Below are 21589 nucleotides of genomic sequence, written 5' to 3'. Positions count from 1 at the left end.
ACAGGAAGTGAACCCAAAATACAACCAAAATCAATAGGAAATGACCCAATATGTAGAGGAGGTGAACCCAAAATGCCCCAAAATCAACAGGAAATGACCCAATATGTAGAGGAGGTGAACCCAAAATGCCCCAAAATCAACAGGAAGTGACCCAATAAGAATAGAAGTGACCCTGAAATACCTCCAAATCAACAGGAAACGGCCCAATATGAACTGAAGTGACCCTGAAATACCCCCCGAATCAACAGGAATTGACCTAGGAATGCCTAAAAGCCAACAGGAATTGGAAACACCCCCAAATCAAGAGAAAGTGACCCATTATCTACATAAGTGACCCTTAAATACCACCAAATAAACAGGAAGTGACCCAATATCTACAGAAAGTGACCATGGAATGCCTCAAAATCAATGGTAGGTGACCCAATATGTCCAGGAAGTGAACCTGAAATGCCCCATATTCAAAAGGAAGTGACCCGATATGAACAGAAGTGACCCTGAAATACCACCAAATCAACAGGAAGTGACGCAATAAGAACAGAAGGGACCCTGAAATACCCCCAAATCAAGAGGATGTGACCCTGGAATATCTTAAAAAAAAAAAAAAAATAGGAAGTGACCCAATATGTGGAGGAAGTGAACCCAAAATACCCTTAATTCCAACCCCCCATCCCCCATTTAAATATGAAGTAACCAATATCAACAGGAAGTGAACCCAAAATACCACCAAAATCAATAGATTTAATATGTAGAGGATATAATAGATTAATATGTAGAGGAATTAACCCAAAATCAACAGAAAGTGACCCAATATGAACTGAAGTGACCCTGAAATACCCCCCAAATCAACAGGAAGTAACCCAATATGAATGGGAGTGACCTTAAAATACCACCAAATCAACAGGAAGTAACCCAATATGAGCGGAAGTGACCTTAAAATACCACCAAATCAACAGGAATTGACCTTGGAATGCCTAAAAGCCAACAGGAAATGACCCAATATCTAGTGAAACAAAAAATGCCCCAATATCAACAGGAAGTGACCCAATAAGAACGGATATGTCCTTAAAAGACCCCCAAATCAACAGGAAGTGACCCAAAATCTACAGGAAGTGAACCCAAAACGCCCCACAATCAACAGAAAGTGACCCTGGAATGCCTCAAAGCCAACAGGAAAGACCCAAGCTCTACAGGAAGTGAATCCCAAATGCCACGGAAACAACAGGACGTGATCCAATATGTAGAGCAGGTGAACCCAAAATGCCCCAGAATCAACAGGAAGTGACCCAACATGAACAGAAATGACCATGAAATACCACCAGATCAACAGGAAGTGACCTAAAATCTACAGGAAGTGACCCTGGAATTCCTCAAAATCAACAGGAAGGGACCCAATATGAACACAAGTGACCGTTAAATTTCCCCCATATCAATAAAGGAGCAAACCAATATGAAAAGGAAGTGAACACAAAATGCTCCAAAATCAACAGGAAGTGACCCAAACTCTACAGGAAGTGAACACAAAATGCCCCAATATCAACAGGCAGTGACGCCGAAATCCCCTCATATCAGCTGTATTGAGTTCATAATGTCTACACTTATAGATTGGTTGAATTTTTCTTTTCCATCCAGAACTTCTAGCCTGAAAACAAATGCAACTCCATACTGTATATGAAATTCCATGCAAATCATGCAATAAATCATACATCGGGGAGACAGGGAGGAGCTTTAGTACAAAGTAAGAGTAAGAGTAAGAAAAACAGAACACAAGGAGTGTGAGAAGGAGAAAGCAATAAGACAAACAAGGGCAATAACAGAACAAGCACAACCAGAACACCACAAGTCAGCCAGCACCAACCAATGCAAAAGGGAAAACCACATTATGGTTCCGATTCCGGCCCGCGGGCCGCACGTTTGATCCCACAGATTTAAACTCATTAGCCTGCGCTAGACGTCCAATTGAAGGCAATGTGATGGTGAGGATTCAGTGAAACAATGGAAATTGTATGCTTATGTGTCTGTTGTCCATTTGTCTTTGTCAGTGCTGCAGTCGCAGTTTGAGGAAGCAGCTGGACAAAAATCTGGAATTCCACAAGCTGGTGGCGTACATGATCGCCCTGATGACAGGTGAGCTTGTCAAAAAACAACAACTAGTGATAAGATGAGCTTCTTGTTAACCCACTTACGGTTATGGGAACTGAGCTGTGATACCGTCAGTGTATTTGTATTGCATTCCGCAGTGTGACTAAAGTCATCAGGTTTGTCATCTTATCTGTTTTGCATGATCAGGGAAGTGTTCTCATGAATTACTTCGATGCCGTGAGATTGTAAAACAAGCTGTGTGCATAATAGTTCATATCAGATGTATCAGAACAAGCTCTTTTCGTCCTTCTGTTGTGAATAGACCTGGAATGGACTTTCCGATCTATGCCTTTAAAATTAAGACTTTGCCGGTAGAATATTGTCTATGAAATTTGTAAACCTGGTGGCCAAAAAGTGTCATTGCATGTAATAGACTTTCCTATATATGAATTTAAAATTAAGACTTTGCCAGTAAAATGTTGTCTATAAAATTTGTAAACCTGGTGGCTAAAAAGTGTCATTGCATGTAATAGACTTTCCTATATTTGAATTTAAAATTAAGACTTTGCCGGTAAAATGTCTATAAAATTTGTAAACCTGTTGGCCAAAAATTGTCATTGCATGTAATAGACGTTCCTATATTTGAATTTAAAATGAAGACTTTGCCAGTAAAATGTTGTCTTTAAAATACGTAAATCTGGTGGCCAAAAAGTCTCATTGCATGTAATAGACTTTCCTATATTTGAATTTAAAATTAAGACTTTGCGGGTAAAATGTTGTCTTTAAAATTTGTTAACCTGTTGGCCAAAAATTGTCATTCATGTAATAGACTTTCCTATATATGAATTTAAAATGAAAACTTTGCCGGTAAAATGTTGTGTATAAAATTTGTAAACCTGGTGGCCAAAAACTGTCATTACATGTAGAAGATTTTTCTATATAGGAATTTAAAATCAAGACTATGCCGGTAAAACGTCTATATAATTTGTAAACCTGGTGGCCAAAAAGTGTCATTGCATGTAATAGACTTTCCTATATATGAATTCAAAATTAAGACTTTGCTGGTAAAATGTTGTCTATAAAATTTGTAAACCTGTTGGCCAAAAAGTGTCATTGCATGTAATAGACTTTCCTATATATGAATTCAAAATTAAGACTTTGCCGGTAAAATGTTGTCTATAAAATGTGTAGACCTGGTGGCTAAAAAGTGTCATTGCATGTAATAGACTTTCCTATATTTGAATTTAAAATTAAGACTTTGCCGGTAAAATGTCTATAAAATTTGTAAACCTGTTGGCCAAAAATTGTCATTGCATGTAATAGACGTTCCTATATTTGAATTTAAAATGAAGACTTTGCCAGTAAAATGTTGTCTTTAAAATACGTAAATCTGGTGGCCAAAAAGTCTCATTGCATGTAATAGACTTTCCTATATTTGAATTTAAAATTAAGACTTTGCGGGTAAAATGTTGTCTTTAAAATTTGTTAACCTGTTGGCCAAAAATTGTCATTCATGTAATAGACTTTCCTATATATGAATTTAAAATGAAAACTTTGCCGGTAAAATGTTGTGTATAAAATTTGTAAACCTGGTGGCCAAAAACTGTCATTACATGTAGAAGATTTTTCTATATAGGAATTTAAAATCAAGACTATGCCGGTAAAACGTCTATATAATTTGTAAACCTGGTGGCCAAAAAGTGTCATTGCATGTAATAGACTTTCCTATATATGAATTCAAAATTAAGACTTTGCTGGTAAAATGTTGTCTATAAAATTTGTAAACCTGTTGGCCAAAAAGTGTCATTGCATGTAATAGACTTTCCTATATATGAATTCAAAATTAAGACTTTGCCGGTAAAATGTTGTCTATAAAATGTGTAGACCTGGTGGCTAAAAAGTGTCATTGCATGTAATAGACTTTCCTATATTTGAATTTAAAATTAAGACTTTGCCGGTAAAATGTCTATAAAATTTGTAAACCTGTTGGCCAAAAATTGTCATTGCATGTAATAGACGTTCCTATATTTGAATTTAAAATGAAGACTTTGCCAGTAAAATGTTGTCTTTAAAATACGTAAATCTGGTGGCCAAAAAGTCTCATTGCATGTAATAGACTTTCCTATATTTGAATTTAAAATTAAGACTTTGCGGGTAAAATGTTGTCTTTAAAATTTGTTAACCTGTTGGCCAAAAATTGTCATTGCATGTAATAGACTTTCCTATATATGAATTTAAAATGAAAACTTTGCCGGTAAAGTGTTGTGTATAAAATTTGTAAACCTGGTGGCCAAAAACTGTCATTACATGTAGTAGACTTTTCTATATAGGAATTTAAAATCAAGACTATGCCGGTAAAACGTCTATATAATTTGTAAACCTGGTGGCCAAAAAGTGTCATTGCATGTAATAGACTTTCCTATATATGAATTTAAAATTAAGACTTTGCCAGTAAAATGTTGTCTATAAAATTTGTAAACCTGTTGGCCAAAAAGTATCATTGCATGTAATAGACTTTCCTATATATGAATTCAAAAATTAAGACTTTGCCAGTAAAATGTTGTCTATAAAATGTGTATACCTGGTGGCTAAAAAGTGTCATTGCATGTAATAGACTTTCCTATATTTGAATTTAAAATTAAGACTTTGCCGGTAAAATGTCTATAAAATTTGTAAACCTGTTGGCCAAAAATTGTCATTGCATGTAATAGACGTTCCTATATTTGAATTTAAAATGAAGACTTTGCCAGTAAAATGTTGTCTTTAAAATACGTAAATCTGGTGGCCAAAAAGTCTCATTGCATGTAATAGACTTTCCTATATTTGAATTTAAAATTAAGACTTTGCGGGTAAAATGTTGTCTTTAAAATTTGTTAACCTGTTGGCCAAAAATTGTCATTGCATGTAATAGACTTTCCTATATATGAATTTAAAATGAAAACTTTGCCGGTAAAATGTTGTGTATAAAATTTGTAAACCTGGTGGCCAAAAACTGTCATTACATGTAGTAGACTTTTCTATATAGGAATTTAAAATCAAGACTATGCCGGTAAAACGTCTATATAATTTGTAAACCTGGTGGCCAAAAAGTGTCATTGCATGTAATAGACTTTCCTATATATGAATTTAAAATTAAGACTTTGCCAGTAAAATGTTGTCTATAAAATTTGTAAACCTGTTGGCCAAAAAGTATCATTGCATGTAATAGACTTTCCTATATATGAATTCAAAAATTAAGACTTTGCCAGTAAAATGTTGTCTATAAAATGTGTATACCTGGTGGCTAAAAAGTGTCATTGCATGTAATAGACTTTCCTATATTTGAATTTAAAATTAAGACTTTGCCGGTAAAATGTCTATAAAATTTGTAAACCTGTTGGCCAAAAATTGTCATTGCATGTAATAGACGTTCCTATATTTGAATTTAAAATGAAGACTTTGCCAGTAAAATGTTGTCTTTAAAATACGTAAATCTGGTGGCCAAAAAGTCTCATTGCATGTAATAGACTTTCCTATATTTGAATTTAAAATTAAGACTTTGCGGGTAAAATGTTGTCTTTAAAATTTGTTAACCTGTTGGCCAAAAATTGTCATTCATGTAATAGACTTTCCTATATATGAATTTAAAATGAAAACTTTGCCGGTAAAATGTTGTGTATAAAATTTGTAAACCTGGTGGCCAAAAACTGTCATTACATGTAGAAGACTTTTCTATATAGGAATTTAAAATCAAGACTATGCCGGTAAAACGTCTATATAATTTGTAAACCTGGTGGCCAAAAAGTGTCATTGCATGTAATAGACTTTCCTATATATGAATTCAAAATTAAGACTTTGCCGGTAAAATGTTGTCTATAAAATGTGTATACCTGGTGGCTAAAAAGTGTCATTGCATGTAATAGACTTTCCTATATTTGAATTTAAAATTAAGACTTTGCCGGTAAAATGTCTATAAAATTTGTAAACCTGTTGGCCAAAAATTGTCATTGCATGTAATACACGTTCCTATATTTGAATTTAAAATGAAGACTTTGCCAGTAAAATGTTGTCTTTAAAATACGTAAATCTGGTGGCCAAAAAGTGTCATTACATGTAGTAGACTTTCCTATATAGGAATTTAAAATCAAGACTATGCCGGTAAAACGTCTATATAATTTGTAAACCTGATGGCCAAAAAGTGTCATTGCATGTAATAGACTTTCCTATATATGAATTCAAAATTAAGACTTTGCCGGTAAAATGTTGTCTATAAAATGTGTATACCTGGTGGCTAAAAAGTGTCATTGCATGTAATAGACTTTCCTATATTTGAATTTAAAATTAAGACTTTGCCGGTAAAATGTCTATAAAATTTGTTAACCTGTTAGCCAAAAATTGTCATTGCATGTAATAGACTTTCCTATATATGAATTTAAAATGAAAACTTTGCCGGTAAAATGTTGTGTATAAAATTTGTAAACCTGGTGGCCAAAAAGTGTCATTACATGTAGTAGACTTTCCTATATAGGAATTTAAAATCAAGACTATGCCGGTAAAACGTCTATATAATTTGTAAACCTGGTGGCCAAAAAGTGTCATTGCATGTAATAGACTTTCCTATATATGAATTCAAAATTAAGACTTTGCTGGTAAAATGTTGTCTTTAAAATGTGTTAACCTATTGGCCAAAAAGTGTCATTGCATTTCATAGACTTTCCTATATATGAATTCAAAATGAAGACTTTGCCGGTAAAATGTTGTAGTGTTTGAAATGGGAAGAATGGCAACGAATGAACTCATTCGCTGCCACCCTCCCACTTCAAACGGATTGGACATCTATGGCCGTCCCTGGCAGCCATATGCCAGGCAGTGAGTTAATTTGATATATTATCACAGCCCTAGTTTTGAGTGTTAGTTTTCACACAAATGTCTTTGTGGTGTTGGTACAGCCGTTCACGTTATTGCTCATCTCCTGAACGTGGAGTGGTACAACAACAGCAGACAAGGCGTTTACGACGCACTCAGCACGGCGTTGTCAAACCTGGAGGACACGGACAACACCACCTACCTCAATCCCATTCGAATAACAACACTGGTCAGTCACTTTCTCATTCATCCTTTATTTCTCATGGGCTGCCATTGACAGAGCTAGACGTCTGATCACATTTGGACTGGGACTTCAGTTATTCGTTAAATACTACTAACTTGGTTCTCAGTGGTTAAGCAGAGATTTCCTCATTTTAAAAGTTGATACACAGCCCGTTTTAGTTGTTATTGTTTGGATTATGTGCTGACGACGGATGTCCTGCCCACCACCAATCAGCCAATGTTTTTTTTTTTGTTTTAGTCTTTTGTCGTTTCATGTTGCCAGAGCTTTGTAGGATTCGTAAACTAATGCGGAAATATGACAAGGATATGCATAAATGTTGTGCAATTTATTTACAATAAAAGAATGTGTACGTAATTGTATTTAAATTGCGTGTATTGGAAACACAAGTACGTGTACTTCTGTGTACTAATTTAAATGTATTTATTAAAAGTATGTAATATGAGTACTTGTACTACAATTACCTATGAGTACTTGTACTACAAGTACCTAAGAGTACTTGTACTACAAGTATGTGCACTTGCGTGTACTAATACAGCAAATAAGTTTACTTTCGCTACAAATGGCTGTACTTGTGTACTTGTGCGACAAGTACCTGTACTTGCGTGTGGCTTTACTACACGTATGTGCTTGCATGTACTAATACTTGTGTGAACTTGTTCTATAAGTACCTGCACTCATGTGTACTCGTGTGACGAGTACCTGTACTCGTGTGTACTCTGGCGTACTCGTGCGACGAGTACCTGTACTCGTGTGTACTCGGGCGTACTCGTGCGACGAGTACCTGTACTCGTGTGTACTCGGACGTACTCGTGCGACGAGTACCTGTGCTCGGGCATACTCGTGCGACGAGTACCTGTGCTCGGGCGTACTCGTGCGACGAGTACCTGTGCTCGGGCGTACTCGTGCGACGAGTACCTGTGCTGGGCCTACTCGTGCGACGAGTACCTGTGCTCGGGCGTACTCGTGCGACGAGTACCTGTGCTCGGGCGTACTCGTGCGACGAGTACCTGTACTCGTGTGTACTCGGGCCTACTCGTGCGACGAGTACCTGTGCTCGGGCCTACTCGTGCGACGAGTACCTGTGCTCGGGCGTACTCGTGCGACGAGTACCTATGCTCGGGCGTACTCGTACTCGCGTACTCGTGCAACGAGTACCTGTACTCGTGTGTACTCGGGCGTACTCGTGCGACGAGTACCTGTGCTCGGGCGTACTCGTGCGACGAGTACCTGTGCTCGGGCGTATTTGTGCGACGAGTACCTGTGCTCGTTCGTACTCGTGCGACGAGTACCTGTGCTCGTTCGTACTCGTGTGATGAATAACTGTGCTCGTGTGACGAGTACCTGTGCTTGTGTGTACTCGTGTGACAAGTACTTGTGTACTTGTACGATGAATACTTGTGTGACGAGTACCTGTGCTCGTGCGTACTCGTGCAATGAGTACCTGTGCTCGTGCGTACTCGTGCGACGAGTACTTGTGCTCGTGCGACGAGTACCTGTGCTCGTTCGTACTCGTGCGACGAGTACCTGTGCTTGTGTGTACTCGTGTGACAAGTACTTGTGTACTTGTATGATGAATACTTGTGTACTTGTATAACGAGTACCTGTACTTGTGTGTACTCGTGCGACAACTACCTGTACTTGGGTGTACTTGTGCGACAAGTACCTGTACTTGGGTGTTCTTGTGCGACAAGTACCTGTACTTGAGTGTTCTTGTTCGACGAGTACTTATACGATGAGTACTTGTGTGTACTTATACAACGAGTACCTGTACTTGCGTGTGGTTTTACTAAAGGTATGTGCATTTGCAGGTACTAATACTGCAAACATGTTTACTTGTGTATTTGTACTACAAGTACTGTACTTGTGTATTTGTACCACAAGTACTGTACTTATGTGTACTTGTACTAGAAGTACCTGTACTTGCGTTTGGTTTTACTGAAAGTATGTGCACTTGCATGTACTAATACTTCAAACACGTTTACTTGCGTGTATTGTACAGCAAGTACCTGTACTTATGTGTACTTGTAAAACAAATACCCGTACTTGAGTGTACTTGTAGTAAAGTATGTGTACAGTACTTGTATGACGACTTGTAGTATGTTTACTTGTAATGCAAGTACATGCCGTCATAACACAGCTTGATTCGCCACTGCAAATCACTTACTTGCCGTTTGGGTTGTGTCAGGACCCCCAGCAAATTCCCACTTACTTGGTGTTCACTACCATCGCGGGCATTACGGGGGTCATCATCACACTGGCCCTCATCCTGATCATCACATCCTCCATGGAGGTCATCCGCCGCAGCTACTTTGAGGTCTTCTGGTACACTCACCACCTCTTCATCATCTTCTTCGCCGGCCTAGTCATTCACGGCGCTGGGTAAGAGGACGACGCCCGCCGCGCTCTCACCCGAGCTCGCCGTCAACTCTCTTGACGTGTCCCCTTTAGGCGCATCGTCAGGAGTCAGAGCGATGAACCGCCGCACAACTTCACCATCTGCAAGGACCGCAGCGCCGAGTGGGGGAGGATTCCAGAGTGTCCCGTTCCGCAGTTTGCGGGTGGCTTTCCACAGGTTGGTCGATACATGTCCAATCACGTCGCTCTTTAAAACGAAATTAAAACTCTTTAAATTAGTTTATCACTTGTAGATGTCCAATCCATTTGAACTGGGAGGGTGGCAGCGAATGAACGAACGTTCATTCGCTGCCAACCCTCCCACTTCATATGGATTGGACGTCTGGTGCCGTCAATGGCGACCAATGATTTACGTTGGAAAAAGTACGAAAGCTGTACCGCATACAAACAGGAAGGATTGTCTGAGGAGTGATTTGTTCGAGGATTCAAGGTAATTATTATATTTTTCGTACCATTCATACCATTTTTTGAAACGTGAAAAAAATCAATGGGAGGAATTAGCCGCTACAGCATTGGCATTATACTTCGCAATATTTATGTAAAATAACTGCTAACTGTACGGTTTTTGGCTTTTAACCGAGAATTGAGACTGTTTTACGACCATATCTATAAAGAATTCAGGGATTTAAGCATTTATTCACAAGAATTTTCACCGGAAAAGCTCTGTTTGCATATGGTGGCCGCCACGTTTGACTGACAGACTAGCACCGCACTTCGACATATTTACGTAAAATAAATGCTAACTGCACGTTTTTTTGTTTGTTTGTTTTTTTGCTTTTAACCAAGAATCGAGACTTTTTACGTCCATATCTATTAAGAATTCAGGGATTTAAGCATTTATTCGCAAGAATTTTGAACGGAAAAAGCTCTGTTTACATATGGCAGCCGCCACACTGACTGACAGACTAGCATCGTACTTCGACATATTTACGTATAATAAATGCTAGCTGCATGTTTTTTTGCTTTTAATAAAGAATCGAGACTGTTTTACATCCATATTGATCAAGAATTCAGGGATTTAAGAATTTATTCAAAATAATTTTCACTGGAAAAGCTTTGTTTACGTATGGCGGCCCCCACATTAACTGACTGACTAACATCATACTTTGACATATTTACGTAAAAGAAATGCTAGCTGCACGATTTTTTTCCTTTCCAACTAAGAATCGAGACTGTTTTACGTCCATATCTATCAAGAATTCAGGGATTTAAGCATTTATTCACAAGAACTTTCAACGGAAAAAGCCCTTTGTTTACATACAGCGGCCGCTAATTTCCTTACTGACAAGCCTCATAGTTTGCAATATTTACGTAAAATAAATGCTAACTGCATGTTTTTTGTTTGTTTTTTGTTTTTGCTTTTAACCAAGAATCAAGACTGTTTTACATTCATATCTAAAAAGAATTCAGTGATTTAACCATTTATTCACAATCATTTTCACCGGAAAAGCTCTGTTTACATATGGTGGCCGCCACATTGACTGACAGACTAGCATCTTACTTCAACATATTTACGTAAAATAAATGTTAACTGCACGTTTTTTTGTTGTTGTTGTTGTTGTTTTGTTTTTGCTTTCAACCAAGAATCGGGACTGTTTTATGTCCATATCTATAAAGAATTCAGGGATTTAAGCATTTATTCACAAGAATTTTTGCCAGAAAAGCTCTGTTTACGCCAGGAGGCCGCTAATTTCCTTACTGACTAGCCTCATAGTTCGCAATATTTACGTAAAATAAATGCTAACTGTACGTTTTTTGCCTTTTAACCAAGAATTGAGACTTTTAGGCCCATATCATCAAAGAAATCAGGGATTTAAGCATTTATTCACAAGAATTTTCACCGGAAAATCTCTGCTTACATATGGCGGCCATCGCATTGACTGACAGACTAGCCTCGTACTTTGACATACGTATTTAGGTATAATAAATGCTAACTTCACTTTTTTTGGGGGGGGGGGTTTTACCAAGAATTGAGACCGTTTTACGTCCATATCTATAACGAATTCAGGGATTTAGGCATTTATTTGCAAGAATTTCCAACAAAAAAAAAGCTCTTTGTCTGTGATTCCACTCGGTTAGCTTTGACGGCCACGCCAGCAATGCAGGCCCCCTATTAATCGACCCCGTGTCCCGTCAATACCTTTTGAAGTCTATGATAAGTGTTAGCTAAGCTGGCGCATTAGCACATACAACAGTGTTTTGAGGGTGAGGAGAAGCATAGGGAGGGGACAGTGCAGCATATGTCAGAGAAGAGGAGGAGCTCCGGGAAAGAGGCGGAGCTACGTTACACCATGTGTTTCAGCAGAAACAAATTAGAATTCTCAAACTGGCTGAAAATTAAATTTAAAAAATAAAAAAAACACTTTCAACCAGGGATTAGCATGATTAAAAGTTTTCAATTTACATTTCCTATACTTTGGTCCATTAGCAAATGTGAACAGGAAGTGGACTGTCCGAAAAAGGTGTGGGAGGGTGCTAGAGGACAATTATTTACAGGCCCCTTCACACTTTCGCAGACCCTTCAGCTCCACTCATCGTCTTACCTTTCTGTTTGACCCTCCCCTCGCCCAACCATGCCAACTTTACGCCCACAAACCAAGCCCCTTACTGGCCCGAGCCAGGGTTCCACAACTTTCTAATGCAATCCATCCCTTTTCCAGACATGGATGTGGGTGATCGCTCCCATGCTTCTTTACCTATGCGAGCGGCTGCTGCGTTTAGTCCGCTACTTGCAAGCGGTCCGATACCGAAAGGTAACCATCATCGATATTTAAGTCTACCTCGGAACCAGCTTTTACACCCCTTTTTTTTTTCTTCCTTAGATTGTCATGCATCCATCCAAGGTGCTGGAGTTGCAACTAGTCAAGAGTGGCTTTAAAATGGAGGTGGGCCAGTACGTGTTCCTCAACTGCCCGGCCATCTCGCAGCTGGAGTGGCACCCGTTCACTATGACCTCAGCCCCCGAGGAGGACTTCTTCAGCGTGCACATCCGCTCGGCCGGAGACTGGACGGAAAAACTCATCAGCATCATGCAGCAGCTGCCCGAAGGCGCGCAAGGACCCAAGTCAGTGAATTTTGAAATATTGCTCAATTTTCATCCGATTTTCAAAGGACACACACCCATATCTATTCTTTGTCCTTATCAGAATGGGCGTGGACGGGCCTTTCGGTACGGCTAGCGAGGACGTGTTCGACTACGAGGTCGCCATGTTGGTGGGCGCCGGAATCGGCGTCACCCCCTTCGCCTCTATCCTCAAGTCCATCTGGTACAAATTCAAGGAATCCAACCCCGTCCTGCGTACACGGAAGGTAAATGCTCAACCCAAGCCGTGACGTAACCGAAAGCAAACGCCAGCGCTGTCGTGCGGAATGATGCCTATTGTTTGTGCTTTGTTAAGATTTTTTTTTTAGCTGGAAAATTTCGACACATGCGCATACCTTACGCAGAACTGGTTTACAGAGGCTTAAATGTCACTGGCTGATTATGGTATTCTCATGCAAGCCAATCACTGTGCATTTTAGTGGCCTCTTTAGGTCATTGGAAGTAAGTGCGTGCGTTAATTGTTGAATTCTTTTCAAATTCAAACAGTTCAAGTTAGTAAAATGAGCTATTTGAGTACTAGGCTTTAACAAGCATTAAGTTGTATTCACTTCCACGTAAATCAAAGAAATTTTATATACAGTGATCCCTCGTTTTTTGCTGTTCATGGGGACCAAAACCCACCGCGATAAGTGGAAAAACAGTGAAGTAGCGCACTGCCACACCCAAAAATTTTTGGGGGGAGTGTGTTCAATGTATTTATTCAGATTTAGCATTGGAAAGAGATACATACATATTAGGGCTGTCCCAAACGACTAATTTCCTCCCAATTAGTCAGCCGACTATTTTTACGATTACTCGACTAATCTAATAATTTTTTTTTTTTTTTTTTTTTTTTACTAATTTAATAATGAAATTTTGGTAAAGCTTATTATATCACAAAAAACATATTGGAACACCTACATTCTTTATTAACGTATAAATAAATAACATAAGGTCAAATGCTGCTGACATTAACTGGTGCAAAAAAATGGAAACGGAAACTCTGTGACGTTACCTTTTTAACAGGAGTCAAAACAATTCTTACTCTTTTTGCGGTATGTCATTGTCTATATTGTTCTAAATGTTAAAATTAATCGCAGTGTCCCGGACAATCATTTTCAGAATACTTTGTGTGAGTTCAGACGCTCTTTCTGGTGTGCATTCCGCATTTTTGGGGGAGGGGAAAAACTGTTCAACTTTTTTTTGTTTTAACCTGAAAATAGATAAAGCCGAGGGCACATTGAAATATTACCCCAATTATTTTGAATGAAAGGCACACAGTCATAGTAACAAAAATTAAATATATAGTATTAATTTTACAGTATACTACTATATGTCTATACACAATATTACAATAATACTTTATAATATAAAGTAACTAACATGAGTGCAGTCATGGATCACAGTAAGCAGGCCAGTGTTATGTTTCCATATATATTTTTAATTATATTATGTATATACAGGATTTTTTTTTTCCCCCCCAAGTGGGACATTTCATGATCCTAATACATTTAATAATAATAAAATATATGATTACATTGTGCATATATATATATATATATATATATATATATATATATATATATATATATCATTATTATTTATTTATTTTTATTAAATAAAAATGCATGTTGATACGACGCACATAAAGGGAACTTCAATTTAAAAAAAAATCGTTAGAAAGTTGTATGGACTTACAATCCGCTAGCTTGTTGTTTCTTGTTGTCTTTCGATATACACCTGGGTGACGGCGCTTCAAGTGTTCGTTCATAGCCGACGTGCTACCATGGTATGCAGCTCATCTTAGCATAGAGTACACACAGTAGCATATTTTCCTTGAAATAATTTCTGGCTCTGGCTAGTCTGGTCCTCTTTTTTGACTTTCACCGTGTTACCAATTCTGCCCTTCAAGGTAATGGCGTACCGCAAGCAACACGTCACTTCCGCTCATTAATATTTATGGCATTAGCTACTGTTGCTTAGCAAGGACAAGCCACCGTTTGTTCCTAATAGGAAATGAATGGAAATCGTGTACGAAGTAGATGTTTACAGCGCTAAACCTACCAATTCTCCCCGAAAATGATGTGCCTGGTGCCAAATTGACTGGCGTAGATGTGGAAGAACATAAAAATGTTCAGTTAAAGAGATGGCTTTAGTGTCGAAGGCTGAAAAAGAGAGAAAAAAAACGAGCCGACCTAAGCATAGCTTTAGCTTTTTCTTATCGACGCGACTGACAATGACATTCTCCGGTTTCAACAAGCTATCCTTTACCATGAGCCCTGTCTTTCTTATATATCCTCTGGTTGTCCTACGTCTCTTACCGTTCTTGGGGGTAATTTAGTTAGCTTTGTGTAGCGATCGCAAATGCTACTCAGTGACAGCCAACGAACACTTTTAATTTTTTTCATTGATAACACATCTAAATCCTATAATTTATTTACACTTCCCCCTTACTAAAGTTGTTTTTTTATATAACAGAAACGGTAACAGTGGCAGTCAGATACCATTGTAATTTTTTTCAGGTCATTCATTGTCAGACAGAAGCAGTACGCCACAACGTTACGCTAAAAAAGTAAGTTAAAAATATAAAAATGGCTTACCTCTTTGTCCTCTGAAAGACCATGCCAACCCAACATAATGTTTACTGCATATAAAACGTGAATGGATTCGCCGAGCTGGTGTTAAAGTCCGCGCAAGTTGATTCGGTTTTCACATTTTTTCCTCCCGAGTTTTTGGTTTCCGGGAACGTATGAAGAAAATATCCTTCATGGTCGTAATGTCTAGAGTCGTTTCTACAAGTTCCAAAAAAGCAATGCGTGATCGGCATGTTTGTTTTTGAAAGATTACCGGCGAAAAGTAGCTCTTTTTACGTTGGGTCTATGCGAGGGCGGGTCTATAATGTCCCACTTTGGCTTTACTTCCGCTTTACGATGTGACGCCACGGTCTAAAAATAGCCTGCGTGCGGTACGCCATTGCAGTTTTCAACTGCTCGCCGTAGTGAGGAGATTCACTTGACTCGTTGTCGTCGGTTCGTCCGATTTCCTCCTCAGGAAGGCGGCGGCGTGCATAAATACACCGAGAGAAGTCGGATGGCTTTTTATGGATACTTTTATTGACCAAAACAAAAACAGCCACTTAACTCCGCGCTGCCTGCACACTTTTCCAACTCTCACCGATCTCGTTCCCTCCCTCTCTCTCGCTCGCCCGCTTTCTTTCTCTCCGCTCAATCTGACAATGCCGGTCACATTGATAATAACAGCGGCCGGTAACAACCGCTTGCATTGCGAGTGCCCGCCATTCTAAATTTTATCTGCATGTAATTTTTTTTTTAACCGTCATTGACGGGAAAAAAAAAGGCATTTACGTCATCGATGACGTCGACTAATCGGGACAGCTCTAATACATATATGAAGAAGTATCAGAACCTTTTGGAATTTCTCACATTTCTGCATAAAATCACTATTAAATGTGGTCTGAGCTTTGTCAAAACCACACAGATGAAAAAACAGTATATGCTATAACCAAAACCGCACAAACATTTATAGCTTTGCATATTTTAATGGGGACAGTATGCAAACAATGATAGAAGGTGGAAAAATAAGTAATATAACCATGACATTTAATATTTTGTGCCCCCCGCCCCTTTGGCAGCGAAAAAATCAACCAGACACTTCCTGTAGCTGCAGATCAGTTTGGCACATCGGTCAGGACTAATCTTGGCCCATTTTTCTCTATAAAACTGCTGTAGTTCAGTCAGATTCCCGGGATGTCTGGCATGAAACGCTGTCTTTAGTTCATGCCACAGCATCTCAATGGGGTTCAAGTCTCGAGTTTGACTTGGCCACTCCAGAACATGTATTTTGTTCTTCTGTAACCATTCTGAAGCTCATTTACTTCTGTGTTTTGAATCATTGCCTTGCTGCAGCATCCATCCTCTTTTTAGCTTCAACTGTCTGTCAGACGGCCTCAGGTTTTCCTGCAAAATTCATTCTTCCATTAATGGTTGCAAGTTGTCCAGGCCCTGAGGCAGAAAACAGCCCCAAATCATGACGCTCCCTCCACCATGCTTCACGGTGGGGATGAGGTGTTAATGTTGGTGAGCTGTTCCATTTTTCCTCCACACGACGTTGTGTGTTACTCCCAAACATTTCAACTTTGGTTTCATCAGTCCACAAAATATTTTGCCAAAATTTCTGTGGAGTGTCCAAGTGCCTTTTTGCAGACATTAAACGAGCAACCATGTTTTTTTAGACAGCAGTGGCTTCCTCAGTGAAGTCCTCCCATGAACACAATTCTTGGCCATAGTTTTGCATATAGTTGATGTGTGCACAGGGATATTGGACTGTGCCAGTGAATTCTGTAAGTCTTAAGCAGACACTCTAGGGTTCTTTTTTACCTCTCGGAGTATTCTGCGCGGAACTCTTGGCATCATCTTTGTTAGACGGCCACTACTTGGGAGAGAAGCAACCGTGCCAAACTCTCTCCATTTTTTTACCTCTCTGAGTATTCTGCGCTGAACTCTTGGCGTCATCTTTGGTGGACGGCCACTCCTTGGGAGAGAAGCAACAATGCCAAACTTTCTATTTGTAGACAACTATTCAACTATTCAATTGATGAACATCCAGACTTTTAGAAATGGTTTTGTAGCGTTTCCCAGCTTTATACAACAATCCTTGATCGCAGGTCTTCAGACAGCTCTTTTGACAGAGCAACGATGCACATCAGACAATGCTTCTCATCATGACAATTTTTAGCAGGTGTGTGTTTTATAGTGGGCAGGTCAGCGTTAAACCCCTAATCATTGATTTGGCACACACCTGACTTAAATGTTTGCTATATATTGGTTTCAATTGGTCTTTAAGTCTCCTAAGGCAGAGGGTTCACTTACTTTTTTTCCCCCTTCTGTCATTGTTCGCATGGTATCCTCATTAAAGTATGAAAACCTATAAATGTTTGGGTGGTTTTTGTCAAAGCAGACACTGTTTTTACATCTGTGTGATTTTGACAAAGAAATTCCAAAAGGCTCAGATACTTTTTCATACCACTGTAGCAGGCTTGAAAAGCTCAGAATTATCAGGGAGGGAGACTTTAGCTGCATCAGGGCTGAAACATCTCACTGAAAATGGCTTTGCAGGCAGGTAGTATTCATGTCACTGCAACGGTGTGGGACTTTTTGGATTTAGCAACAAGTTCAGCAACTAGGTAACTGGCGCATGATCGCTCTCACTTTCGTGACTTTTTGGACTGTCAAAGCGTCGGCACTTCCAGAAGAGCGAGACTCACTGTCTCTGCCACTGTCACTCTTGCACATTCAGGAAAAGCACGCAAAACACAACCGCCACATTAGAACTAACTTAAGTGTATCAAATGCAACCGCTTAGCGCAACACAACAACATTTGGCCATGGTTAATTGTCAGTCATCTTGCCATTGTTGATTTTGAATAGCGTGCGCGTTGTACTTCCGCTTCCAAGGATGCCCTGCGCGTACTGTCACACCCTTGAGCATCAGAGTTCCAAGCTGTCACGGTGCCCATAAAGTAGCAAAAGCACACCTTGCTCTGGTTGCATTCACAAGCGAAGCAAGGTGCACTTAAAGCAGACCAAGACCCACAATATTTTAGTTCGGATGTCCGTTCACATTTACAAAATGAAGCGGACTATCTGATAAAAAGAACTCTTGTCCTTTTAAAACAGACCAAACAGTGCTAGTTTGAAAGCAGCGCTAGCAAGATAGCATCATGCTGTCTGGGAATTGGTTCCCCACGCTTGTCTGTATGACTATAAATGTCACACTTAACCTGTAGTTGAGATTCCAGAAACGTGTTGCGTTCCAGTTCTGTCAGTTTGTTCCATGTGCACAATTTCAATGATGCCACGTGAACACACCCTGATTGTCATGAAAGCTTTTGTAATTGCTTCTCTCTTGTTTGTCTGGGCTATTTCCTGCTTGCAGATTTACTTCTACTGGCTGTGTCGAGAGACCAACGCCTTCGAGTGGTTCGCTGACCTTTTGCAAGTCCAAGAGAGGGAGATGGAGGAGAGGGGCATTGGAGATTTCCTCACCTACAAGCTATTTCTAACCGGATGGGATCAAAGCCACGTACGTGTCAAAATAGCACTCCGACACTCCAAAACTATCCACTAACTTCCATATATCCGCTACGAATACATTCCAAACCAGCAGTATGCACCAAGGTTTGTTAAATCGACACATTCGAAACCTTGAAATCAGGGCTTCCCCATCAGGCTGGGCGATATGGCCTTAAGTACTTATCACGGTAAATTGTGCAGATTTACCTCGATAACAATAAATGACAAATTCGCCTAAGCGGACTAATATATAATTCGAAAATCTGAATCAATGCATGAAATATTTAAATTAACCGTTTTTCGTTGATTTACATTACTTCTATAAGATATCTTGTAAACAATGTAACACATAAATATACAGCGGGGTAAATAAGTATTTAGTCAACCACCAATTGTGCAAGTTCTCCTACTTGGAAAGATTAGAGAGGCCTGTAATTGTCAACATGTGTAAACCTCAACCATGAGGGACAGAATGTGGAAAAAAAATACAGAAAATCACATTGTTTGATTTTTAAAGAATTTAGTTCCAAATTAGAGTGGAAAATAAGTATTTGGTCACCTACAAACAAGCAAGATTTCTGGCTGTTACAGATGTCCCGATCGATCGGGTCCGATCACGTCATTTTCAAAGTATCGGAATCGGCAAAAAAAATATCGGCCCATGCCTTTTTTAAATATATATTTTTTTTTTAATTAAATCATTTTCTAATTGTATTTAACGTTACAGACATAATATGTAACACTCATCCAGAGTCTTTAATTTAGGCTTAAGGTAGTGTTTTCAAATTTATCCCGATAACGGTGGTAATTAATTTTTTAAAAAATGTATCACGTTAAAATATTTAACGCAATTAATGCATGCACTGCACGACCCACTCACGCATTGTCGCGCTCAACCTGTAATGGCTCCGTTTTACCTATATAGAGAGATAAAAGGCAGCGTAAATTGAGAACAGTGAATTTTGGCAGCCTTTGGAGCCTTTTTCAATTGGCTAAAGCCTTACAATCCCTCTCCGTACGATTAGAAATATCATGGGAAGCAATGTGGGGAAGCAAGGTCGCAATTGATCTTTTTCTTAACACGGTAACACCATATGTTATTTCCCAACGCAGACAAGATATATCAATTGGTAGCACTACGCACAGTCATGGTTCCACTTCACATCATGCATTTGGGCATGGCTACAGTATCATTTACTGAAAGCTCAACAAATACACTAGATGGTAGGCATGTGCCGGTTTCACGGTTTACCGTGGTGTGAAAACTTGGCGGTTTCAAAACCACTTAAATTTTCCGTCAGACCGTAGTACGGTATTCGCTATTTTTCTTGTGCCAAAAATGCAGCCAGAAGCGGCTTGGCGCAACAGCGCTCACCCCCTCCCGTTTGTTGCTGTGTGTGAAAGTGACGCTATCAGCTAGCCAGCCAGCTAACCCCAAAACAAATACTCCAAACATAAGGCGTACTGTTCTTCAATTTATTGAGCTCTCAAATCGTGGTAAGTGTAATATACAAAATGAATACATTTAAAATGTTGTACAATTAGACTTTTCCATGTGAGTAGCTTGAACAGATTACCACTATGGAAAAAGTTCGCCAAAAACAAAACACACATTTTCCTTTCAAATTCAATATACAAACTAACTAAAAGCTTACAAAGATGAATGTTAGCCTAGGCTTAGCTGGGAGAGCAACTTCATTGAGTGTGACAGCCGCAGAGTGAGAAAACAAGCTTGATTCGCTTGAATAAAGGGGGAAAAGTGATAGCGTCAAAGATCGCTAATTGCGAAAGATGATCTTGCCCTAAGCACAAATCCACGTTCGCTGGATCAAAGAGAAGTCTCACTCCCAATGTTTAAATTTTTTTTTTTTTTTTTTTTTTATGAAACCTTTCCACAACAATATTGACATTTTAATTAACTTATATTTTTAACTAACTTATGAATTCTTTATGTTCTTTTTAACACAAAGGCATGACATCATGTAGACTAGACACAGTGGCTGAAAATGGCGAAACTTCACTTAAGCTTTTCCACCCTCAAAAAAAAAAGTCATGCAGTATAAATTTTTTAAAAATTTTATTCAGAAGTGTTTTTACTTTTTTATAGAAATTATTTTGTTCTTGCTCTAATCTTGAGCAACTTGAGCTGTGGCTGTGAGTATTGTCTATAAGTTATATTTAGTTTAATTCTACTAATTTTTTTTTTTTTTTTTAATTGATAATTTATTTATAATTATCAATATATTCATGTTCCAATTTGCAACTATGGTCTGAAAAAAAAATCCTGTTCAATGGAAAAAAGTTTTTTTTTTTTTTTTTAATCCATACATCTCAAAATTTTTTGGAGCTATAATTGCAATACCGTGATACCGTGAAACCGCGGTATTTTTGCTCACGGTTATCGTACCGTCAAAATATCATACCGGCACATGCCTACTAGATGGCAATATTTAGTCACAATAAACAAAGTCACAAGTCTTTCTATCCGTGGATCCCTCTCACAGAAAGAATGTTAATAATGTAAATGCCATCTTGAGGATTTATTGTCATAATAAACAAATACAGTACTTATGTACTGTATGTAGAATGTACATATTCGTCCAAGTTTTATTCATTTTTTTCTTAATGCAATGCCAAAATGTATACGATCGGGAAAAATTATCGGGATTGACTGGAATTGAATCGGGAGCAAAAAAAAAAGCAATCGGATCGGGAAATATCGGGATCGGCAGATACTCAAACTAAAACGATCGGGAGCAAAAAAACATGATCGGAATAACCCTACTTATAATGGCAAATTTTCGTCTCGTTCTCGTCTCGCCACAGTACAAC

The 21589-nt window shown here is 38.8% G+C and overlaps 1 protein-coding gene across 1 annotated transcript in view; it reads left to right on the top strand.

Moving 5' to 3' along the window:
• The window catches only part of nox1 (NADPH oxidase 1), a 31562-nt gene that overhangs the window by 4667 nt on the left and 5306 nt on the right, over positions 1–21589 (top strand). Inside the window, exons 4-11 of the mRNA XM_057850319.1 lie at positions 2040–2124; positions 7008–7153; positions 9354–9547; positions 9617–9740; positions 12244–12336; positions 12406–12647; positions 12730–12892; positions 18621–18767. Of these exons, the coding sequence (XP_057706302.1) occupies positions 2040–2124; positions 7008–7153; positions 9354–9547; positions 9617–9740; positions 12244–12336; positions 12406–12647; positions 12730–12892; positions 18621–18767 (1194 nt within the window). The remainder of the gene's footprint in view (positions 1–2039; positions 2125–7007; positions 7154–9353; positions 9548–9616; positions 9741–12243; positions 12337–12405; positions 12648–12729; positions 12893–18620; positions 18768–21589) is intronic.

The sequence above is a fragment of the Corythoichthys intestinalis genome, chromosome 11 (assembly GCF_030265065.1).
Source record: "Corythoichthys intestinalis isolate RoL2023-P3 chromosome 11, ASM3026506v1, whole genome shotgun sequence".
Taxonomy (NCBI): domain Eukaryota; kingdom Metazoa; phylum Chordata; class Actinopteri; order Syngnathiformes; family Syngnathidae; genus Corythoichthys; species Corythoichthys intestinalis.
The sequence above is the reverse complement of the archived record's forward strand: the minus strand, read 5'-3'. Positions and strand labels throughout refer to the sequence as shown.